General features: G+C 42.6%; 1 protein-coding gene and 2 non-coding genes across 3 annotated transcripts in view; 2 read left to right on the forward strand and 1 right to left on the reverse strand.

Moving 5' to 3' along the window:
* slc25a26 (solute carrier family 25 member 26) overlaps window positions 1-10,558 on the reverse strand; it is a 55,409-nt gene extending 44,851 nt beyond the window's left edge. The window contains exons 1-5 of the mRNA XM_041033295.1: window positions 10,418-10,558; window positions 8,968-9,124; window positions 7,972-8,090; window positions 1,173-1,277; window positions 694-741 (exon numbers count right to left, since the gene is read on the reverse strand). Coding sequence (XP_040889229.1) covers window positions 694-741; window positions 1,173-1,277; window positions 7,972-8,090; window positions 8,968-9,124; window positions 10,418-10,450 — 462 coding nt within the window. The 5' untranslated portion in view covers window positions 10,451-10,558. The remainder of the gene's footprint in view (window positions 1-693; window positions 742-1,172; window positions 1,278-7,971; window positions 8,091-8,967; window positions 9,125-10,417) is intronic.
* A 550-nt stretch (window positions 10,559-11,108) lies between these two features.
* On the forward strand, window positions 11,109-11,181 carry trnar-ccu. Its single transcript has one exon. It is a non-coding gene; the product is annotated as a tRNA-Arg (tRNA).
* Window positions 11,182-11,184: 3 nt separating this feature from the next.
* Window positions 11,185-11,256, forward strand: trnam-cau. The gene has a single exon. It is a non-coding gene; the product is annotated as a tRNA-Met (tRNA).
* The last annotated feature ends 8,088 nt before the right edge of the window (window positions 11,257-19,344 follow it).

The following is a 19,344-nucleotide window of genomic DNA, read 5'->3' on the forward strand; positions in this document are numbered from 1 at the left end:
CCGTTCTCATTTTCTTTTCAAGTTCTATTGAAACTTAGCAGGCTGTGGGAGAAGCTAAAAGTTAGGGATCTATACAGCTTTCACGACAATTATTTTGTGTTATCATGCACTGCAGGTGCAATTAAACAGAAGATCATGAATCAAAGAACTAGAGCGGCTTTCTCATTATAAAAAGGTGAGCGGCCATCAAGGGAGTGCAGCACAATGCTCATTTATCCTTGTTTTGTTTTGCATTTATAACATAGCTAATTGCATTAATTAATCAGATGTACTTCCAATAGGAGGGAGAGCTTCTTGAACGAGTAATTGAATGAGATGAAAGTGAGGGGCAGAGAAAAAAAAACTGTAAATCAATATTTCTAACTTCAATAAAGCCCAAGAGAAATTAAAACGTCTTCAGTCAGAAGAGTGGAAAGCCTCAATATTCGTCCAGCCTATCAAAAACAATTCACTATACAGCCTTCAAGTAATTGTCTTTAGTATAAAGCCTTGAAATTGATTTTAAAAGAATCCGTAAGGCGTCCTTCACAGTTGGTTGAAACTAAACTAAAACACGGACAAGAGATAATGTGTGTGATTTGCTTCAGGTATTATTGGTTGTGATCATTATCACAAGTGAATGACAGACAGAGAGAAGTGAGTGGGTGAGAGAGACGGGGGGGGGGGGGGGGGAAACGTCTTAATTAATCCTACCTCTCTGAGAACTGTACTCCCAAATCCTCTGTACAGGCCTCGAACACCCTGCTCAGAGAAAACAGACATTTTTTAAGTAATACACTATCACAAACACAGACACACACTTTAAAACAATCTGACAGGATTTGAAAAACGCTTCAATTTAAGAGAACATTCATATTTACTGGATATGCAAGATAATTATTTTGTAAGTTGTAAAGTTTAACATTTCATAACAACCAATGACATATGATAAAAAGTTTGCATGGTTGATATGTGAAAGCAAAATATAGGAGTAAAGAATAATTCCAGTTTATCACAACCTTTAATTTTCATAATTATTTTATTATTTCTTATGATGACATTTTAAACAAGTAACTCCTGAGACAGTGTGATTATTACCAATAAGAATGATGACCAAAACCACAAAAAAAGCAGATCGAGGTTGCGATAAACCAGAACTGTCCTTTAACAAAGTGCCTTTGATAGCTCTGTACCTCTTCTCTGAGTGTAGCCAGCAGCATGTGGTACGTGGTGGATGAGGGAGAAGCCTGAGTCCTTTGTTTGACCACCTCTGTGGGGACTCGGATGAGACACGCCACCTACAGGATGGAAAGAGCATGAGTTACACAACACAAACCTACAATCTCAGTCTACACTTCTTAAGGGCTTTCAATACTGTATACAAACTGTGCAGGTGCTCTGGTGCTGTACATGACAACTAGCCCGTGTATGTGTTTTTTCTGTGTGGCAGGTGGCCATGATATGGCACGGCCTGAGGAGAGCAATTACACCGAGCTGGCAGGCTAACAAGTGCTTTAGTTAGTGAGCAATTGGGCCAATTAACAAAACCAGTTACATACAGCCGACATGACAACTGAGCGAGAAGGTAAAAAGGTCATCAGGTTGTGTATCTGTGTCCAAATAACGTGCATCACACACACACACTGATAGATCCAGAAATACACACACACACACACACACACACCTTAGTAGCCACACTCCCTGCTACAAGTTCCAACCCATCCACCATATGTCAACAAAAGTATGGACTGCCAACAGCTAGTGAAGATAGACATGAATATTTATGCTTCATAACTCCCACCGCCCTAAAGGCAGGCAGGCAGGCACAGCTGCCCACCTGGCGACTTGATTTCCCATTTATCCTGCATCGGAGCGGAAATACCAGCTAACGGCAAGCAATCTTACAGAGCGATTGGTGAGCCGCGCCCCCCCGTCCCCCCCTGCTGTGACTCCCCTCGGTCACACAGATGCCAGTCTGCTGGTGCCACCCTCGCCACACCAAGGCTGAAGCAGGCAGAGGATGAAAGAGAGAAAGAGTGTGAGTGATGGAGGCACTGTAATAAAGAAGAAATGCACCCCTTTTCCGTTTTGCTCCTACTCCATTCAGCTATCCATACTGATTTAGCATTTGAGGCCCAACAGAAGTTTTAGAGGAGACGGGCCCTGGAGGACAAGGCTCTTCCGCTGTGCTCTGCGAGGGGAGAGCAGGCTACCCCGACAGCTGTTAGAGGGCTCATTTCTGTCAGCCACTCGTCCTCTCTGTCGTCTCCTCTGCCAGACACCAAGGACGCCTTAAGAGCTCGAATGTGAATATATGTGGAGCACATAGGAGTAAGGATAAGGTCAGCAGTGCTGGGAGTCACGTACAGACTGAGCTGACAAAAAAACATGAACCTAAACAGGCAAGGTTTTTGCTCTGCATCTCTAAAAATCCTACTGACTATCAATTATTATTTGGTCCATTTATCAGCTTAGTCTTTACCCTTACTGTACCACGTTTGCACATTTGCTGCAGGCCAACAAGTGTCCCTCCTCTTTTCAATATACAGTGAACAGATAAACCTCATTCTCTGAACATAAGAGCAAAAACAAAAGTCTTGAATGAATGTTTATAAAGACTTTAGAGCAATTCTCATTGGTATTTTAGGTGAGTATGACCGCGTTCTAGCTGCAACCTAACCATGGTGCAACAGTACCACCAAGTGGCCAAACGTTCACCTGGCTCACCTCCCTGTGATAACTGAGCTGGCATCCATCTCAGAGATCTCATTTGCCCTCCCTTTGGTCAAGTTACCATTTATAATACATTGTACATCATGTTTTCCCCAAACCAATTCTCCAAAGGACCAGAATAAGGCAGCTAAACAGAAAGAAAGTGGCTATGACAAGTAATTACTGATGTAATTGAATGGGGGGCCTGGAGTGGAGACGGCCTTTCCTCTCTTGTCACTGCAGAGGGGAAGGCAGAATGAGGCTGAGATTACACCAAATAAATTAGGGACACTGTTTATTTGGGAGTAATTTGCACGCCAAGGGGTGGGGAAAAGGATGTTGAGTGAATAGAAGATAAAGTGTGCAGCCTCTGAGGCCATTTCAGATCTCGGCAAATGGGTGAAACACTGGTGATGAATCGGGCCAAGATAAAATAGGGCTGGGGCTAAAGAAAGTCTGGATCCGTGAGTCGTATCCTGTCTGGAGCTGCAGAGGTAGTGTGCCATCACTTTAGAAAAAAGTACAAGATTTAGGAAGGTGTTTTAGAAATCAGTCGTGTTATCTCACATTTAGAGAGGTGAAGGACAGTCAGGAAGACAGACGTCAGTTTCTTCACCTACTTCGCTTGCCCTTCATTCTCAGAGCTTTCCTCTGGCTTGTAATCGTATCATGAACCCATTGGCAGTCTTTTAAATTCCTTCTACCATTCATCTTTATTTACAAGCTGTTGGATTCATCTGGCAGAGTTAATTAGGAGGCTGTCTGCCCGTGATTGGAGCCTTTCAATTTCCACTGGCCCGCTGTTGTTAATCCAAATGACAGAGCATGTTTTCAATTTCCACCACTGGCCACCAAACAACAAGGTAAGGAGCCGGTGCTCAATCACTGGCAAACCACAGTAAGGAAAGGGAAATTAGCAGAGACTCACAGCACATTATCAGCATAGCCAGCGAATCAATCTGCAGATGGAGTCTTTACACCCCTCTGTCCTCCACTACTTCGCTCCATCCCTCTTTTACCGCTCATGGCCATCAGGACACAGTGGTCAGTCAATCAAGACTGGGATTACCATTTGGCACCACAGAAAGTAAAGAGGTAAGAAAAACATACAGGCTGCAACAACTGTTCTGAGGCTCAATTATTCGGATTCATTTGTGGTTATAATTTACTGCATTCACCAGCAAAACACACTATTTGCCAAAGAGGAACTGATGCAGTCACACACATAAAGAAACTGCAGAACAAACAACTGAGGGAAATATGCTATTTTCTTGAGAAGATACTATAACTAAGCAGACTGCAAATTTATTTTTCTAAAACCACATGCCAGATTGTCCTGCTCTTTAGCCTAATTTTAACAATGCCAAAAACCCAACCGATAAATTAACTCCAGCTGAAAAGTTTGCAAAACAACTTCAACCCTTACTTAACACTTCTCTAACAATCATGAGATAAGTGGAACAAAAAATGCTTTAAAACCCTGTTTCACTGATGTATGGTGGAAAAACAGTGCCTTCCCACTCAATGCCAGAACCCTGCTTTAAAAACAACAGCACGTCTGAAGTCTCCGTGGCAGCACAGTAAAGCCTGTGTAGACCATAAAATCTACATATCTGCCTTTCAAACAGTATGTGCCACAGTTTGTATCAGCACCTAAGTCCCATGTCTTTTCTGGGGTTTTTGTTCATAAGCCCATTCCTGGAAATGCATCACAGTACCAAGAAAGACTGAAATATGGCATGACAAAGGAAGAAGCAAGGAAGAGAGGGAAGAAAAAAGGTCATGAAGAAAAGGGGAAGAGATGAGGACACTGCGTGTCTCCAACTTTGAAACAACAGCCAATAAATCACAGAGCGTGGCGCTGCTCGAAGGCGATGCATGGATTATTTCTCAGTGCCAAGTTAAGTGGCTGCCAGTTTCTCAGCCCCCCCTCTCCCAAAAAAACTCCTCCCTCATGCTACCTCCTTCTCTCTGTCCCCCCATCTTGTCATGTCACACTGTATTTTCCAGTACATCCTCCCACAGAGGTGTGGTGGTGGTGGTGGTTGGGGGGGGGGTTTATAGATGCAAGAGAAGCCCGCCGCCTGGCCTTGACAAATGAGCTTTCAGGGCAGACGTCGAGCGAATGGGAATGAAGATAAATCTGATTTAATGGCTGGATAACAGCCTGCTAGAGCCTGACAGACGCCATCAGCTTACACATTCTTTATGGGAGCGTCCCACCACTACAGTCACACAAACACCAGGACACCTCTGGCGAGGGGATTTCTGTCATTGTCTTGACCTCCTTGTTATTTCTCTCCACTACTTCCGACTGTGCTGCTCTGTCTCTCCATCCAAAGGCCCTAGTAAATTTCTACCATGTATTTATTTCCACCACCAGAATTTTAATCAAGGAACATATTTAGACCTTTAAATGTATTTTTAAAATGTTAATTCCTGTACTTAACAATGCTCACAGTATTTCACATAGTGATACATGATGAGGCTTGCTGTTGCTGTGCAAGCCTGATCATTCCTCTTTCCCTCCAATGAACATCTGTTAGACTGAAGGCTTGACTTTGAAGACGAAAATTGCCTCAATCTGCATGTGTGTGTGCTTATGTGTGTGAATAAATATATTAGAAATATTATATCTATATATATACACTGACTGGTTTTAATGTTGTGGCTGATTGGTGTAAGTGTTCTCTTTTCTTTCCTACAATTCCCATCTCAAACTTTATGCAGAGTAAATTCTGAGCTACAACTCCCTCTGGTACGATCACAACAGACTTTGAATGAAGTCCACAGTTAGTAAGTTAGTGCCAAGTCGAGCACATCATCCATAGAGAGAAGCTTGGGGATGGGATTAGCAAAACAATAAGTCCCATAAAGCTTCTCCTGTGAATGTTGCGGAGTGGAAACAGTTCGTAAAACACAACTAAATGGACTCCTGGGGAAAAGATCATGGGCTGATGAAGGGGTGGAGAGAGGAAGTCAGATGAGGACCAAATAAAAAAATTGCTTCTTCTTCTTCTTTAAGTTCCTGCGTGTCAAAGCCTGCCAGCACCCAGCTGCTCCCAGCAAGAGAGAGACAAGCAGGAGGAAGAGCCACTGTGAAACATGTTGAAAACAAGTGGCCCTGTCCTACACTGGCAGAACAGAACTATAATGCAGAGTGGAAGATGAAACATAATGCTAATGAAAATCTGTTGGAGTCAGATCAATGTGATCTGTGCTTAATAATTCAGACTTGGACTGAGGGAGGTGAGAGAGGAGCTAACATCATTAGATTCTGTGCTAAAATATATTTTAAAAGAACAGCTAAGTAAATGATAAAGATGCGGCAGGTGAGACGGCTGTTGTCTTTATGAGCATGGAAGGTGACTAAAGGCTGTGGTGGCCTAAAGCTGAGGGATACACACACTGAGCTGAGCAGGTGCCTCACAGATACAGTCTGATGTCGTCTCAACTCACACAGGTGTGGAGAGGCCATTTTGACAAAGGAGAGATTCATGAAATTCATGTTAATTCACCAACTGACCACATGACAACAGCAAAACAGAATAAACATGGTGTAATGTGTTCATAACTTTGTAATCAGATTTATTTCAATTCATCATTACACATTTTGATAAAGCCTACCTACACTGAACAATTACAAAGCAAAGCTCCATAATAGAGAGTAGTATGCAAAAAAAGGAACCAAATATGTGATGAAAAGACATAACGAGGGCTGCACCTATTATTTATCAATAAATCTGTCAGTTATTTTTTGATAATTGAGCTCTAAATGAGACAGAAACATCACAGAGACGGTGGAATCTGCAAACTCTTGGCATTTTTGCTTGATAAACAACTAAAACAATCAATCGATTATCAAAACAGATTCAGTTCATTTTCCTATTGACATGATAACTGATTAATCGGCTGATTGCTACACAGCAGACACAACAAATCTATTGCACCTAAGCTAGTCTAGCTGCCACCACTTCTGTTAGACCCTCAGCACAATAACTTTTAATTAAAAGTCATTAGCAATGAGTGAGTAGACACAGAATCATATGTGGCAGCAGTTGCATCATAGCTGTGGCATTTAGGCCGTGCACACAACTCGGGGCAGCGGTAGGGTAGACCTTTCATGGCTAAGCCTAAAGATTACTCTCTTTGAACAAGACGTATCCATTTGCCAGAATGCAGAGGGGTGTCGTTCCTGCTGTGCTCAACTCCACTCCGAGGATTTGTGCGTTTGATGTGCTCAAATCCAGAAGAGTGGGAAAGGGGTTAAAGGTAGCCGCAACCTCCGCCTGACCTTTCACACTCATCTGTACTGTGCCGTAGACAAGAAGTTAAAAACTGTGCACACACCTAAAGAATCTGCAATAATTGCCACCTTGATTGTGACAACTAGTGGATATAAACCAAGTGCAACGCTCAGTGAATTTGTGCTAATCTGAGAGTAACACAGTGTCCTCTTCTCAACACTGTGACACACCAAGACGCAGATCAACTCATGCACAGTGAAAAACCTCCCATGTGGAATAATCCCATTTCATAAACATGCAAAACTTGGCTAAATTACATCCATCCAAAAGCCATGAATACTGAAAACCTAGTATTTTGCAGAAAGCTGGGGTGCTGTAGCAGGGGGGCATCCCTCTTTCCATAACCCCCATCCCTCTACCCCACGTCATGCCAGTGTGAATACCCATGGCCCCCATATGTTTCAGTTTCCGTGGTTCACTGCGAGTGATTGGGAGAGGATGGGCTGAGGAAATTGCGCTGCTCCTCATTGCTTTCAAGCCCAAATTCCCCAGACTAAATTGGCAGAGTCTGGGGGCCTGAGCTGGGAAAGTAGATGAGTCAATAGGCAGTAATGAGATCTTATTTACCCAGCTGGTGGTTGGAAATGCTGGGACAGTCCTGAGGAAGCCCCCTTAACTCACCCAGCTGGACCCTAGGGCCTGCAGCCAAAAACCACATACCCACAACCCCTCCCCCCTACTGCCCTCTTGCACAGTGGTCTGTGAAATTTGAAAAGCAATAACGTTAGCACAACATGGTGCTCATCTGGGAGTTACAGTAGTGGGAGAGGAACAACAAGGGAAGAGCAAGTGCGTAAGAGGAGCAATAACAAGTGCATAAGACAGCTGTGTCCTTCTAAGGATGGAATAACTGAGATTCAATTAAGCAAACACACATAAACACTTAAAATGTACTGGCAGAGTGAAAGAGGAGGAGTACGAATCCACTTGAAAGGAAATAAAAGTTGGGAGAATAAGAGACAGAGAGACTTACTATTTCACCCAGGGAGGCGGCCAGCATGTGAGTGACAGGTGCCACGTGTGGTGCTGTTAGCGCTCCGCCAGCGCCAAGCAGGGACTTTGTGCATTCGTAGGTGACAAAGAAAGCAGCAGCTGAAACCAAGCAGAACCACGGCCATTTAAGGCCCATTAGTCAACCAGCATACAGCAATTAATATCCCCCACAACCACTGACAGGGGAGACACTGAGGTGTGCGTATGTGTGTGTGTGTGTGTCTGTCTGTATGTGCAGTAGAAGTAAAAGCTAAGAAAGTGTGTCTCATGTGGAAATAGTTCTTTAGTTCCACTAGTCCAATAAATTCATCCCGCACAAGCATTGAATTCATGAGCAAAGTGCATCAAACAAATTATATTCAAACCGCCACTCACTCGTCATCACTGTGCTGTGTCTTTAGGCAGGAAAAGTAAACAAAATTAATTAATGCGTAGGGCTGTACCAGCTGACTGGTCGATTAGTTGGTTGATAAGCTCTCATCCGACCAATGAGAACGACAGTTGCTGGTGTTGCTTTCATATGGAGAAAAGTGCTACACTGTTAGCCTTCTAGGAATACTCCAGTATTTTCTGTGCCGGGAGGGACACACTACCTGCGGGGGGGGGGGGGGGGGGGGGGGGGGGGTTCAATCCAATGGAGACCCCTAGGTCTGACTTATTTAACATTTACTGGACGTTAACTCGAACTGCAAATACCTGCTTTATGTGTTTATTTATTATTTATTTAGGCTAATAAGGCAACCAATCAGTTGAGGAGTTGAAGGTTGAGTAGGTATATTTCAATAACAATAAATACTCAACTCAAATAGTTACTCTGTGGATATTATGATCAACACAGTGCAAGGTTGAATCTCAGTATGATCCCACACTAAGACGACTCTTTGTTGTTCAGTTTGCACCTCTTGCCTTCACAAACAATAGCGAACAGTGAACCTTCATCAGTACATATGTCCAGATATCACAATGAGTGTCTTACCATTGGGAAAGGAGCCGACAGCAGCAGATGGGACCCCAGCGTAGATGCCCCTGAAGCCCCCTGCCTTGTAGAAGCCTTGCTGACTCTGCAGTCTGGTCTTAATGGTGTCCAGGGGGAAGAGGGTCAGATCCACACACATTCCCGCGCAGCCTCCTGCCTGGGGAGATTTGAATCACTTTGTAAGACAGAGAGCTGCAATACAAGCTTTTTAACACCAGGGGTGAAGGACGTATCCAGAGCTTTTATTTAAACCAGTACTAATTGATTTTTTTTGGCCACTTGGGGGCAGCACAAAAAGCAATAAACATAACGCTGACATATCATCGTGCTATGGTAAAAAAAAAAAAAAAAAAAAAAATCGACAACTTACACATCCAACTGACACAGGGCAAAATTAGGCATCATTAGGAGTCATGTCTTTGGCCAGCTGACATATGTAAGGCGGCCAGTGTGATGAGTATATGACTAAAACTATTTAAATTTGTTCGTAAATGTTTCTGCAAATAAATTTGTGTTCGAACTATTTTTGAGATACAAATTTGAAATTTGAAGCATGACTCCGAAGTGGACGCATTTATTTGTACATAATTCGCGTCTATTTGTGTAAACAAATCAAATATCCGGGCTTCATTATTGCTCAAGTTTGGACATTAATGGGTTGCTGAGGCCTGTGCTTAAAGATATAATTTCTCATTTCTCATAAACATTGCAAGCACATTTTTTTGTCCACGTCAAAGAGGTACAAACTTAGACTAAGCTGGTGAGACTTTGAAACTTATCTTCTATCAAATTATATTTGATTTGTTCAGATGAATTTGAAAGACTAGCGCATTAAGTTTATCTATTTCTATTGATGTTCAATGAAAAAGTTATCTTCTGCGTCGAGGTACTTCATTCTTCAACACTAGTTATATCACTAGAACAAGTGTCAAAAGCTCCTGATAAAGGACAAGGCAAACACAAATAACCCTCTCTAATATGTAATATCTAATATCTAATATAAAAACAGCTCTGCTTAACCACAATAACTGTTAAACTAAACAGACCTGATTCTGCTTGAAGCAAAACTTGCCTGAAACCTCATACATCCTCACTTTCTGTGGAGTTTGTCTGCGTTCAATACCTCCAATAATATCAGACTATTGTCTTATTTTTTTATAACTGCTGAGCTGCGAAGGTTTGAAAAAGTCGTGACCCTGTGCGTGCAGGAGGTTACATAGGTCCACGTAGTCTATCTTTGCTTCTGGTTAGTCTGATACTACATACAGCAAACAGGTAAATGCTTTAGTGGTTCATATGCAGAACACGAACAAAAACCCACAGCTTCAGCTCTTGTTGGAAGTCGGTGTTCATACTGCGTGTAACCGACAGAACTGGTTGTAACATTTCAAATTAGCCGTTAGCATTATTGGCACGTATCATAACGGTTTGTACAAAATGGCCAACTTACCACCAGGGACGCGATGAACTCTCGTCTCTCCATGTTCCGCTCCCGCTGTCAGCCGTGCAGCCCGTAATATGTGCAACTGCCGAACATGTTTAACACTCCACTGAAATCAAAACATGCCTGTCAAGGACGCTGCCATCTTGCCTGAAATACTTCCTGGTGACGTCATGACGCGCGCTGTTCACGTGACGGCGAACGCCATTGAGTGGAGCGCGTTACTGTCAGTTTACTGTGTTGGTTTTTTTTGTGTTTACTGGTGGTAACCGTGGGCATGAATGTGCAGGAAATTAACAGGTGTGTGTTGCTAATAACAGAAAGAATATGGTGTCACTAAGTAGGATTATTATTGATGAAAAAACGTCAGTAAACAGAAACTAGAATTTACTGTTTAAAAGTCCACTTTCATGTGCTCTGCCTCAACAGTCTATGGGAGACTGATCACCTCTATGGGCTCACTGGTGTCACATGGTGAGTGAAACTATGGAAGGTTCTCTTTGGTTCAGGGGTGTGAGGGATGTGTGGTAGTACTAACTATTGCGAAGGAGCAGACAGGTGCTTATCACTCCCTTCCTCTCTTGATAAGAGCTTGATCTCTTTTTCACAGATGAGAGGGCAGAAAATGAGAGGCTATGTCATGAAGCCAGACGATGAGAGCAGGAGGTCTGGCGAGAAGATCCAGATAAGAGAGCCACCAGCCCCAGTGGCCTAATGGATAAGGCACTGGCCTCCTAAGCCAGGGATTGTGGGTTCGAGTCCCATCTGGGGTGTAGAGCAGAGTGGCGCAGCGGAAGCGTGCTGGGCCCATAACCCAGAGGTCGATGGATCGAAACCATCCTCTGCTATGATGGTCTTTTCCCTGGACGCCGTAGTAGGCAGCCCTCTGCCCCAGTGTGTGTGCATGCTTTATGTGTGTGTTTCATTCACTTGGTGTTGGTAAAATGCAGAGAGTAATTTTCCCTGTTTGGGAACAACTTGAGGGACAATAAAGGATTAAATTAAAATAGAACACAAAACCACAAAGTAGTTTACAAATACATGGGCTCAGTCTTAATCTAACCTAATTTGGTTTAAAATAAATTTGGTTCTGTATTTTTCTCTTATTTGACCACAGATATGAGATTTCTGATTCACATAATAAAGTGATGATGTATATATTCAGCGTTTTTAAAATTAAATGACAAAATGTACTAAAAAAAAAAGTCAAAATTGTGCTTCTGTGACCTACCTTCACACACACTTGTCCTGCCATTCCCTAACTGTAGGGTCCTATATTCTTGCGTCTAACCTCTCCCTCGTGATGCCACTGAATGAGTGTGCTCAGGTGAGTGTGTTCTTTTCCACTGACACGCCGACTGGGTTATTTATGGGCTGCTGTCAGCCAGGCAGCTCCTCCTATTAGGGAAGAGCAGGCGAGGGGCCACAACCTCTTTATTCAGCCCGGACCCAATGATGTCTGGGCTGAATGCGCCCAGTTTGAAGCTCGGTACCCGTCATCCATCTTGTTGAAGCGGGTCTCACAGGGATCCCATTGGATGTGAGCCCCAGCTGGATCTTGACTGGGCTGCTGTCTCCGCTGTCTCGATCTGTATTAGGCCTGAGGATGGCAATAGCATCACTTACACTCGACGTCTCATGCTCTTATTGTCTTGGTGCAGCATTTCAGAAGATAGATTCCAGAGGATGAATGTGTGCGTGGATTTCTTTGTTGCTGTTGTCTCTTTTAGCCATTTTATTTAGTCATGTTTTTGTCCACTAAATATATGCAGTGATTATTTATTGTGACACTGACTTCTTGCATTACAGCCTCAGCCTATCCCTAAGGCAAACGTACGTTGTTGTCCCCCAGCTCAGTCAATACAGCACATTAATTCTATGCCATACCTGAAATTGATTTTTTTTTTCTTTGTGTTGTTGTCGAGAAGTTTGCAGTGTCCAGAGTCCCTGTCTGTTCCATCATGTAAAGCCATTTATCACCCTGTCACGGCACGTCCTTGGTTATTGGGATTTTTGTCATTTGTGCTCCAAATGCTGTATTCCTGTAAGTCTCAATGGACTTTTCGCAAACCTTAAGCTGGCATTAAAAATGCATAAATTGTAGAAGTTTCTTAACAAGACTGGACCACCGAGGATTCGTTTTTCAATAAGTGCGTTACTTCGGAAAGATTGTTGTGGAGCTTATGTAGCTTGGCTGACTCTTTGCTTCTGAACCATTTATTTTATTTCTTCAGCGGTGATGAAAATTTCACCTTTTACCTCTGAACACCTACAAGTTGCTTGTCAGTTTCACTTAATGTGTTCCCGAATGATTTCAACCAGTTACATGTCAGGTGGGCAGCTTACACTTTGAGTCTAAGAAGAACTCAATTGCTTTGCATCAACATGGTCCATGACTTTTTGATGAAAGCCCTGCGAGTAGTAGGTGAATTTATCCATAGAAGTGAATGTAAAAGCTGGCTGGATGAGAGTAGAAGTGCTCTGTTACCCCTGTGTAAGGTCAATGAGAAGCACCCAGAGTCTGGGCAGATTTGCAGGGAGCACCATTGATCTTGACCCACTCAGAGTATGATCTCAGAGATAAAAGGGAGGAGACGAGAGGGGAACTTATTCGCTGTCAGCCACAAGTCAGCAAAGGGCAATTCTAGCCTGCAGGCTGTCTTTGAAAAACTGAAGGGCAAAAGCATGGAGGATTAAGCCACAAGGTGGGGAGGGAGAGAAATGCAAGCAGCTATCAGGGTTATTGTAATAACACAGAGCCAACTGTTGGTTTCACTCACCTTCAGAGGCATGTGTGTTAGGTGACAGCCAGGGTGAACTCTGAGTCAAAAGGTTATGTGACTTGCACAGGTGAGAGGGCGCTCAGAGTTCCCTCTTAAGTTTTCAGATACTTTTTCTGCCTGTGTGTTTGTGTGTGTGCACTTTGTACAGCACGTTGCTTACATCTGAATTCTTTATTATGAATTTTCATTATCTTGCTTTAAGAGGCCCAGTTGCTCCTTTGGACACTGTTACGGAACAACAATTCAATGCAGTCATTTTTTTTTTTCTCGTATGTAATTTGAGAAAGCGCCATCTGTAATGGTCATTATTTGTGAGCTGAGAGGAACACACATCTTGACTCTGACACAGTGATATTATTCATGAGACAGAGTGGTCGAGCAGCGTGGTAAACTTCAGCCGAAACATAACTCCTGCTCATTAGGCAGGCTAACATTTGCATCATTAGGACAATGCAACAGCAGGGGTAGGAGGAAATGCGACTAAGCGCCTTTCATATAACTCTTTGTGTTTACTCTCAGGATGATAGGCTACATGAGTCTCTGACAGGGAGGGAGAACGGGGTGTGTGTGGGGGGGGGTGATGCTCCAAATGAAGAGAGCAGGGAGGTGACAGGAGTAGAGGAAGGAGGGAGGTGAGATAAAGGGAGTAAATGAGAAGAGAAAGGTTAGAGAGAAAGAGGAGAATAAAAGAACATTCATTATAAATTCACTGAATCGACAAGCTGTCAGGCTGCGCTGCCGTCCATATAGCATATAAGCCTCTGCTGCACTATTGACTCCTACATCACACCCCAAACTTCTCTCTCCTTTTCTCACCTTTGGCTGTATCCACATCACCTGTTTCTTCCCTACGCTATCTGCTTTTTGGATTGACCCCCGAGAGCCTCGCAAAGCCATGTTTGTGAAGATTCTTAGTCATCCAGGTCATGGTTAGCCTAGAGTAGTTGAATCGAGGGCAACTGGACTTGATTGTAGATGCTTGGATACATTTTACTTCTTCTTCTCTTCATCCAAGAGGCTTCCTCAGTTCTCGATTCAGAACTGAAGAAGCCTCTTGGATGAAGAGAGGTTCTTCAATGAAATATCAAATGTGAACACCCTGTAGCATATCGAACTGAAGAAGCTTCTTCATCCAAGAGGCTTCTTCAGTTCTGAACTGATGATAGATGATATGTCTTCAAGTATCTACAACTCAGGCCAGTTGCCCTTGATTCAACTCTTCTTGGATAACTTGCAAAGCCATGTCATCATCCCATCTTCCACTTCTTTCTCCCCTTCTGCTCTCTCATCCCTGCTGGGCCACCGGTGAAATATGAGCTGCCTGTAGCATATTGATCCCATGCCTAACTCTTGCCTAAAGATAGATAGATCACAGATGAGACAAAGGATTCCTGATGCCGCAGCAGCAGCAGCAGCAGAGCCAATGGCTTCACTAGTTGGCAGGCTTATTGACCACAGTGATCTATTTCACCACAATGCACAGTGATAGATTGTGATGTACTCTGGTTGCTGTTGTCCCACTAAAAGCAGGTGACCTGAGGGAAGGACTGTCGCACAAGCTGAACTGTGATGGCCTTGGATTGATCAGGACGTGTGTAATCACCCTTCTGTTATAGCTGTCCAGTGGCCAGGATAGACGATCACCTGTCAAAACCTCTTTCACGCTGTGGAGAAAATTACTGACAATAAAGCTTTGACTGTGTGTATTAGATGTGAAATGTTGATTTTGACACAACAATTTAGTTACATTATAATATTTATGTATTTATTTGGTTTACAAAGGTTCATTGAAAAAGCCCCATAGGTGCATAAGCTGTGCTGTGCTTCCCCAATCCATTTCATTTTACCACTATTTTGTAGTGAGGAACTGGTCACAGTTATGTACATTATAAATTTAAAAAAATAAGCAATGTAACCCAACTCCCAACTCCCAACTCTGATGTGGTGTTCTTCCAGCAAAAGGGAGAGTAGAGGCATTGACTTACCTACTAGTCCTTCAAATTAAATGACAAAATCTTCAGTAATAAAATGTAATTCTCTAAGAATTTAGTTTTTTGCCATGCTAGGCAAAAACAACATTGCAGTAGGGATGGCAATGTTGGTCCATTGGTTGATATACCACTCCATACTGAAATACCAGAATGTAATACCAAAGGCATCTAATACCAGTCCAGTTGTCCTACCTTTATCTTTCTCAGAGAACTTAACATGATGAATTGCCATAAAATTAAGTACAGACATTCACAATCCCCAGAATGTCAACTGTACTTTGTGTTTAGTGTTAATTATAAATGTTAGTATGCTGACTCGCTAAACTAAGATGATGAACATGGTAAACATTATACCTGCTTACCATCTGCATGTTAGCATTGTCATTGTGAGCCTGTTAACATGCCAACGTTAGCATTTAGCTTAAAGTACCACTGTGCTGCAGCCTCAGAGCTGCTAGCGTAGTTGTAGACTCTTGGGCTTGTAAGATATTACAGAGCATATCATGGATAACACAGAGAATCCCTCTACAGTCATCTCTTTGCTGCAGTCTTATGTACTGCATGTCCTCCTGTCCCCCATTGTGTATTTATTGACTGGCCAGACAGGTATCAGTGTTCCCCCTTGGTCATTGAGTCACATCTGTGTGCATGTGCATGCCTGTAGCTCAATTTCTGACCTTAGCCTCGGTTCATGAGAGGATAGAAAAGGCTGCATTGCTTTGCCCTGTTAACTGTTAAATACATTCACATTCAAGTTGTAGAATGTGAATTATACTTTATTACTGTGTATCAGTGTATTTTTAAATGTACGTGAGAGCAACAGTGAGACAGAAACCAGTCAACAAGTTGAAGCCTCTGAAGAAATGTGCTGACTGGTGTAAAAGAAAGAAAAATGTACAGCCAGTCTCCTCACAGAGAGCAACTTACATGAAATTATCTCAAAGGAGATATGGTATCTATTCATCACAACTAGTGTGGCCAACTTCCTCCCTCCATTGGTATTAACTGACTGGCCTTTCACTGCCTCGGCTCCTAGTCACAGACGACACTTGCATTTGTCATGGCCTAAGTGCTGAGGAGAAGGTGAGAGCAGCCAAAGAGCAATATTTCACAAAGAGCTGCAAAAGGAATCACGTGAGCTCTGTTTGCAGCATCCTGTATCCTTTGATAAATTGCCTCACCAAGTCTCACTTCTTTATAATTCACTTTATTGCGGCCTTTTGCATTTTCTTTCAGAAACATACTTTTCTACCCTTATAGATTGGGTCACACACATTCAATAGGTGATGGTCTGATAGAGAAGAATGTGGGAGTGATTCACATGCATGACAGCTGAAACAACAAAATTCAAAGGAAAATAGCTCAAACACTGAAACACAAAAAAATATTTAAATTTTTCTCTGATTTCTCTGATTGAAGGATGTTCTCCTTTCTCACTAGAGAATATTTTTATGTGATGTGAGCCTAACACACCTCGTTGACTCCATTAATGCCTTTCTGAATTTGTGGCTGCGGTGACAGATATCCCTGCCAAACCTGATTGCCCTCTAGTGGCTGATGCCTGAGCGCTACTTTAACGCTCTACAAAACCTTGTGCAACAGTGCACAGCTTTGTCTCTTTTAAGTTTCTCTCTCACGCTTCCTCTCTGATACACACATACATGCACTACACTTAACAGAGACATTGGCACACACAATCTTAACTGGTTTTTGTTTCCAGTGTGACTACGTGATCTATATTTCATTATGTGAGCTAAAGCAACTCATGATGATTGCTAATAACTGACACTAAAACCTGCTGGAGTTGAGCAAGCAGAAAGTTTTAAATACCTAGGAATCATATGGGACATTAAAATTCAGTTTTGATCACTACCATTATCATTACCCAGACATTTACTGGCCCCCAAATGGTCTTGTCTTCTTCACCACACCCTGGTGTGTCACACCATTATTAACTCATTACTGCCTGCTGAGACAATTCTGGTATCATGCAGCTGGTGCAAACCACAAATGTAGTGGGTTTTTTTCCCAGGCTGTTGCTAAGGGGGTCAGTTGGGTTGCAATGCCTGACCATGTTGCATCATGCACGCAACTTTGCTTTCGTTTTGGTTCACTATCATTGCTCTCATATCATAGTATTTGACTGCATTAGGCAGCTATTATCAGTAAAAAGTTCTAAAAGCAACTGTACACTGCTCAGCACAAATAGCAGACAGATATAGCCAAGTAGTTTCTATAGGAGTTGGTAGAGACCAAAGAAAGAGCAACAACAAGAGGAGAATAGTGGACTCCCATTCATCAAATGGACTCAAATACTACTTCAAATGAATAATGATTTTGCTCTGTAGGAAGTAACTGTTTTCTAACAAGTTATTGCAGGTTCAAACTAAACACCCCAAACTTCCCTGAAAGTTTCTCTCCAAAAGAATAATTGAGTCCACATCACTATTATTCTTTTGCTCCCCCTGTGTGTTTACCATACTAGTTGTTTCATACTGTAGGCTGTCACACACATTGCCTTCAAAATCACACAGCCATCGCACTCACCATAGCACATGACCCGAATCAACCCTTCAACCCTCATTTTTCATGCTACAACCACCCAGATTCAAATATAGGACACTATAATACAGAAAAGGGTAGGTTTTTGGTACTGCAAGAGTCTTTTCCCCCTTTATAATTTTTCTTTTGACCACACTGCGGCTAAAACTTCACCTGCGGTGCATCAAATGTAATTTCTATTACTGCACCTCAGAATGCACTGCTCAGTCAATAGCCACCAATGTCATATGGGGGCTGAGAGCTCACAATTGATGTGTGGCCTGCCAAATCCACACTGTTCTACAGGCTTCTGCAGCAGAGGGACCAGATGTGAACAAGTAGATTTCATCTTCACTGGCAGTCATTCCCTTCAGGCAGCTGCAGATGGATCAATAATGTCGGTCCCCTGTCACAGCCAGAATGAAAAGTCTTGGAGTGGCTCTTGTGGCAAAGCATGTACAGAACTATTCGCTTTGTATGGATCGATTCAGGACATGAACATCAAATGGGAGAGGAGGACGTGGACAGTGTGTGTATGCCTGTCTATCTCTGTCTTAACTCCACAGGGACATGTCTATCACCTCCTTTGTAGGTCAATGAAAATGGAGGAGCTGCGTTACAGTAAAATATGCACAAACATGCTTGGCAATTCAGTCCTATCGGTTCTGTCTGTGGAGCCTAATAGAAATATGGATCCACTCTCATATACTCCCTGTCACACTGACATTTGATTCATCCCATCATGAGCTGATACAATGGCCCCAATCTGGTATCAGTGTGACACCATGACACTCTGTGACGCTTTTAGTCACAGGAGAACTCTGACAAATTGTTACCGTGAATGTGAAAAACGTTTTCACGCTGCTGGGAGACTCACAGAGGAGGCTTATTATCAGGAGAGATTACACTGCAAACATTAGCATGGCCTCCCCTCCTCTCACCACATTCACCTTCAGGTTCCACTGGACAACTTTGTGAGGGTCTGAGTATTAGAGCATCATCCAAACTGTGATAGTGATCAACTCCGCACCATGTTGCGGATAATTATGATTCAGCAACATAAATGTTACATCAGATTGTCCTCTGCTTGCAAATGATGACCTTTCAAATAGCAAGGAGTGAGCACTGAGGGAGAAGCTAACCTTTAGATTTGAATAACATCTGGACAGCTTGGGCTGCTTTACTGCAGTATCAGAGTGCCACCTAGTGGCCAAATGGTAGTATGAAATTGTGCTTTGTATGTCACACACATTATGTTTAAGTATGCAATGTGAAGTGGAGCACTTATTTAATACTCTCCAATACACATTACATCTATATTTTGGATAATAAAAGTGTAATGACACTACACAAGTTAATGCAAAAATGACTGCACAACAACAATTACCTTTTTTTTTTACAGTAAAACATTTAATCTGATTGAACCACTGAGCTGATAAAGTTAAAGTATTGTGTGCCTTCATGAACCGTGCATGTATAATTCATATTCTTACAATTTATTATCCGTCAAGCTTTATGTATTACGCCTTTCTCCCCTTCAACACATGGAAATGTTCCCATCAAGCCACGAGTAGGAAGAGAGTCTTTTGGGACCAGTGTACATGATTGTGTGATAATGGCC

Source organism: Toxotes jaculatrix, chromosome 3 (assembly GCF_017976425.1).
Source record: "Toxotes jaculatrix isolate fToxJac2 chromosome 3, fToxJac2.pri, whole genome shotgun sequence".
NCBI lineage: Eukaryota > Metazoa > Chordata > Actinopteri > Toxotidae > Toxotes > Toxotes jaculatrix.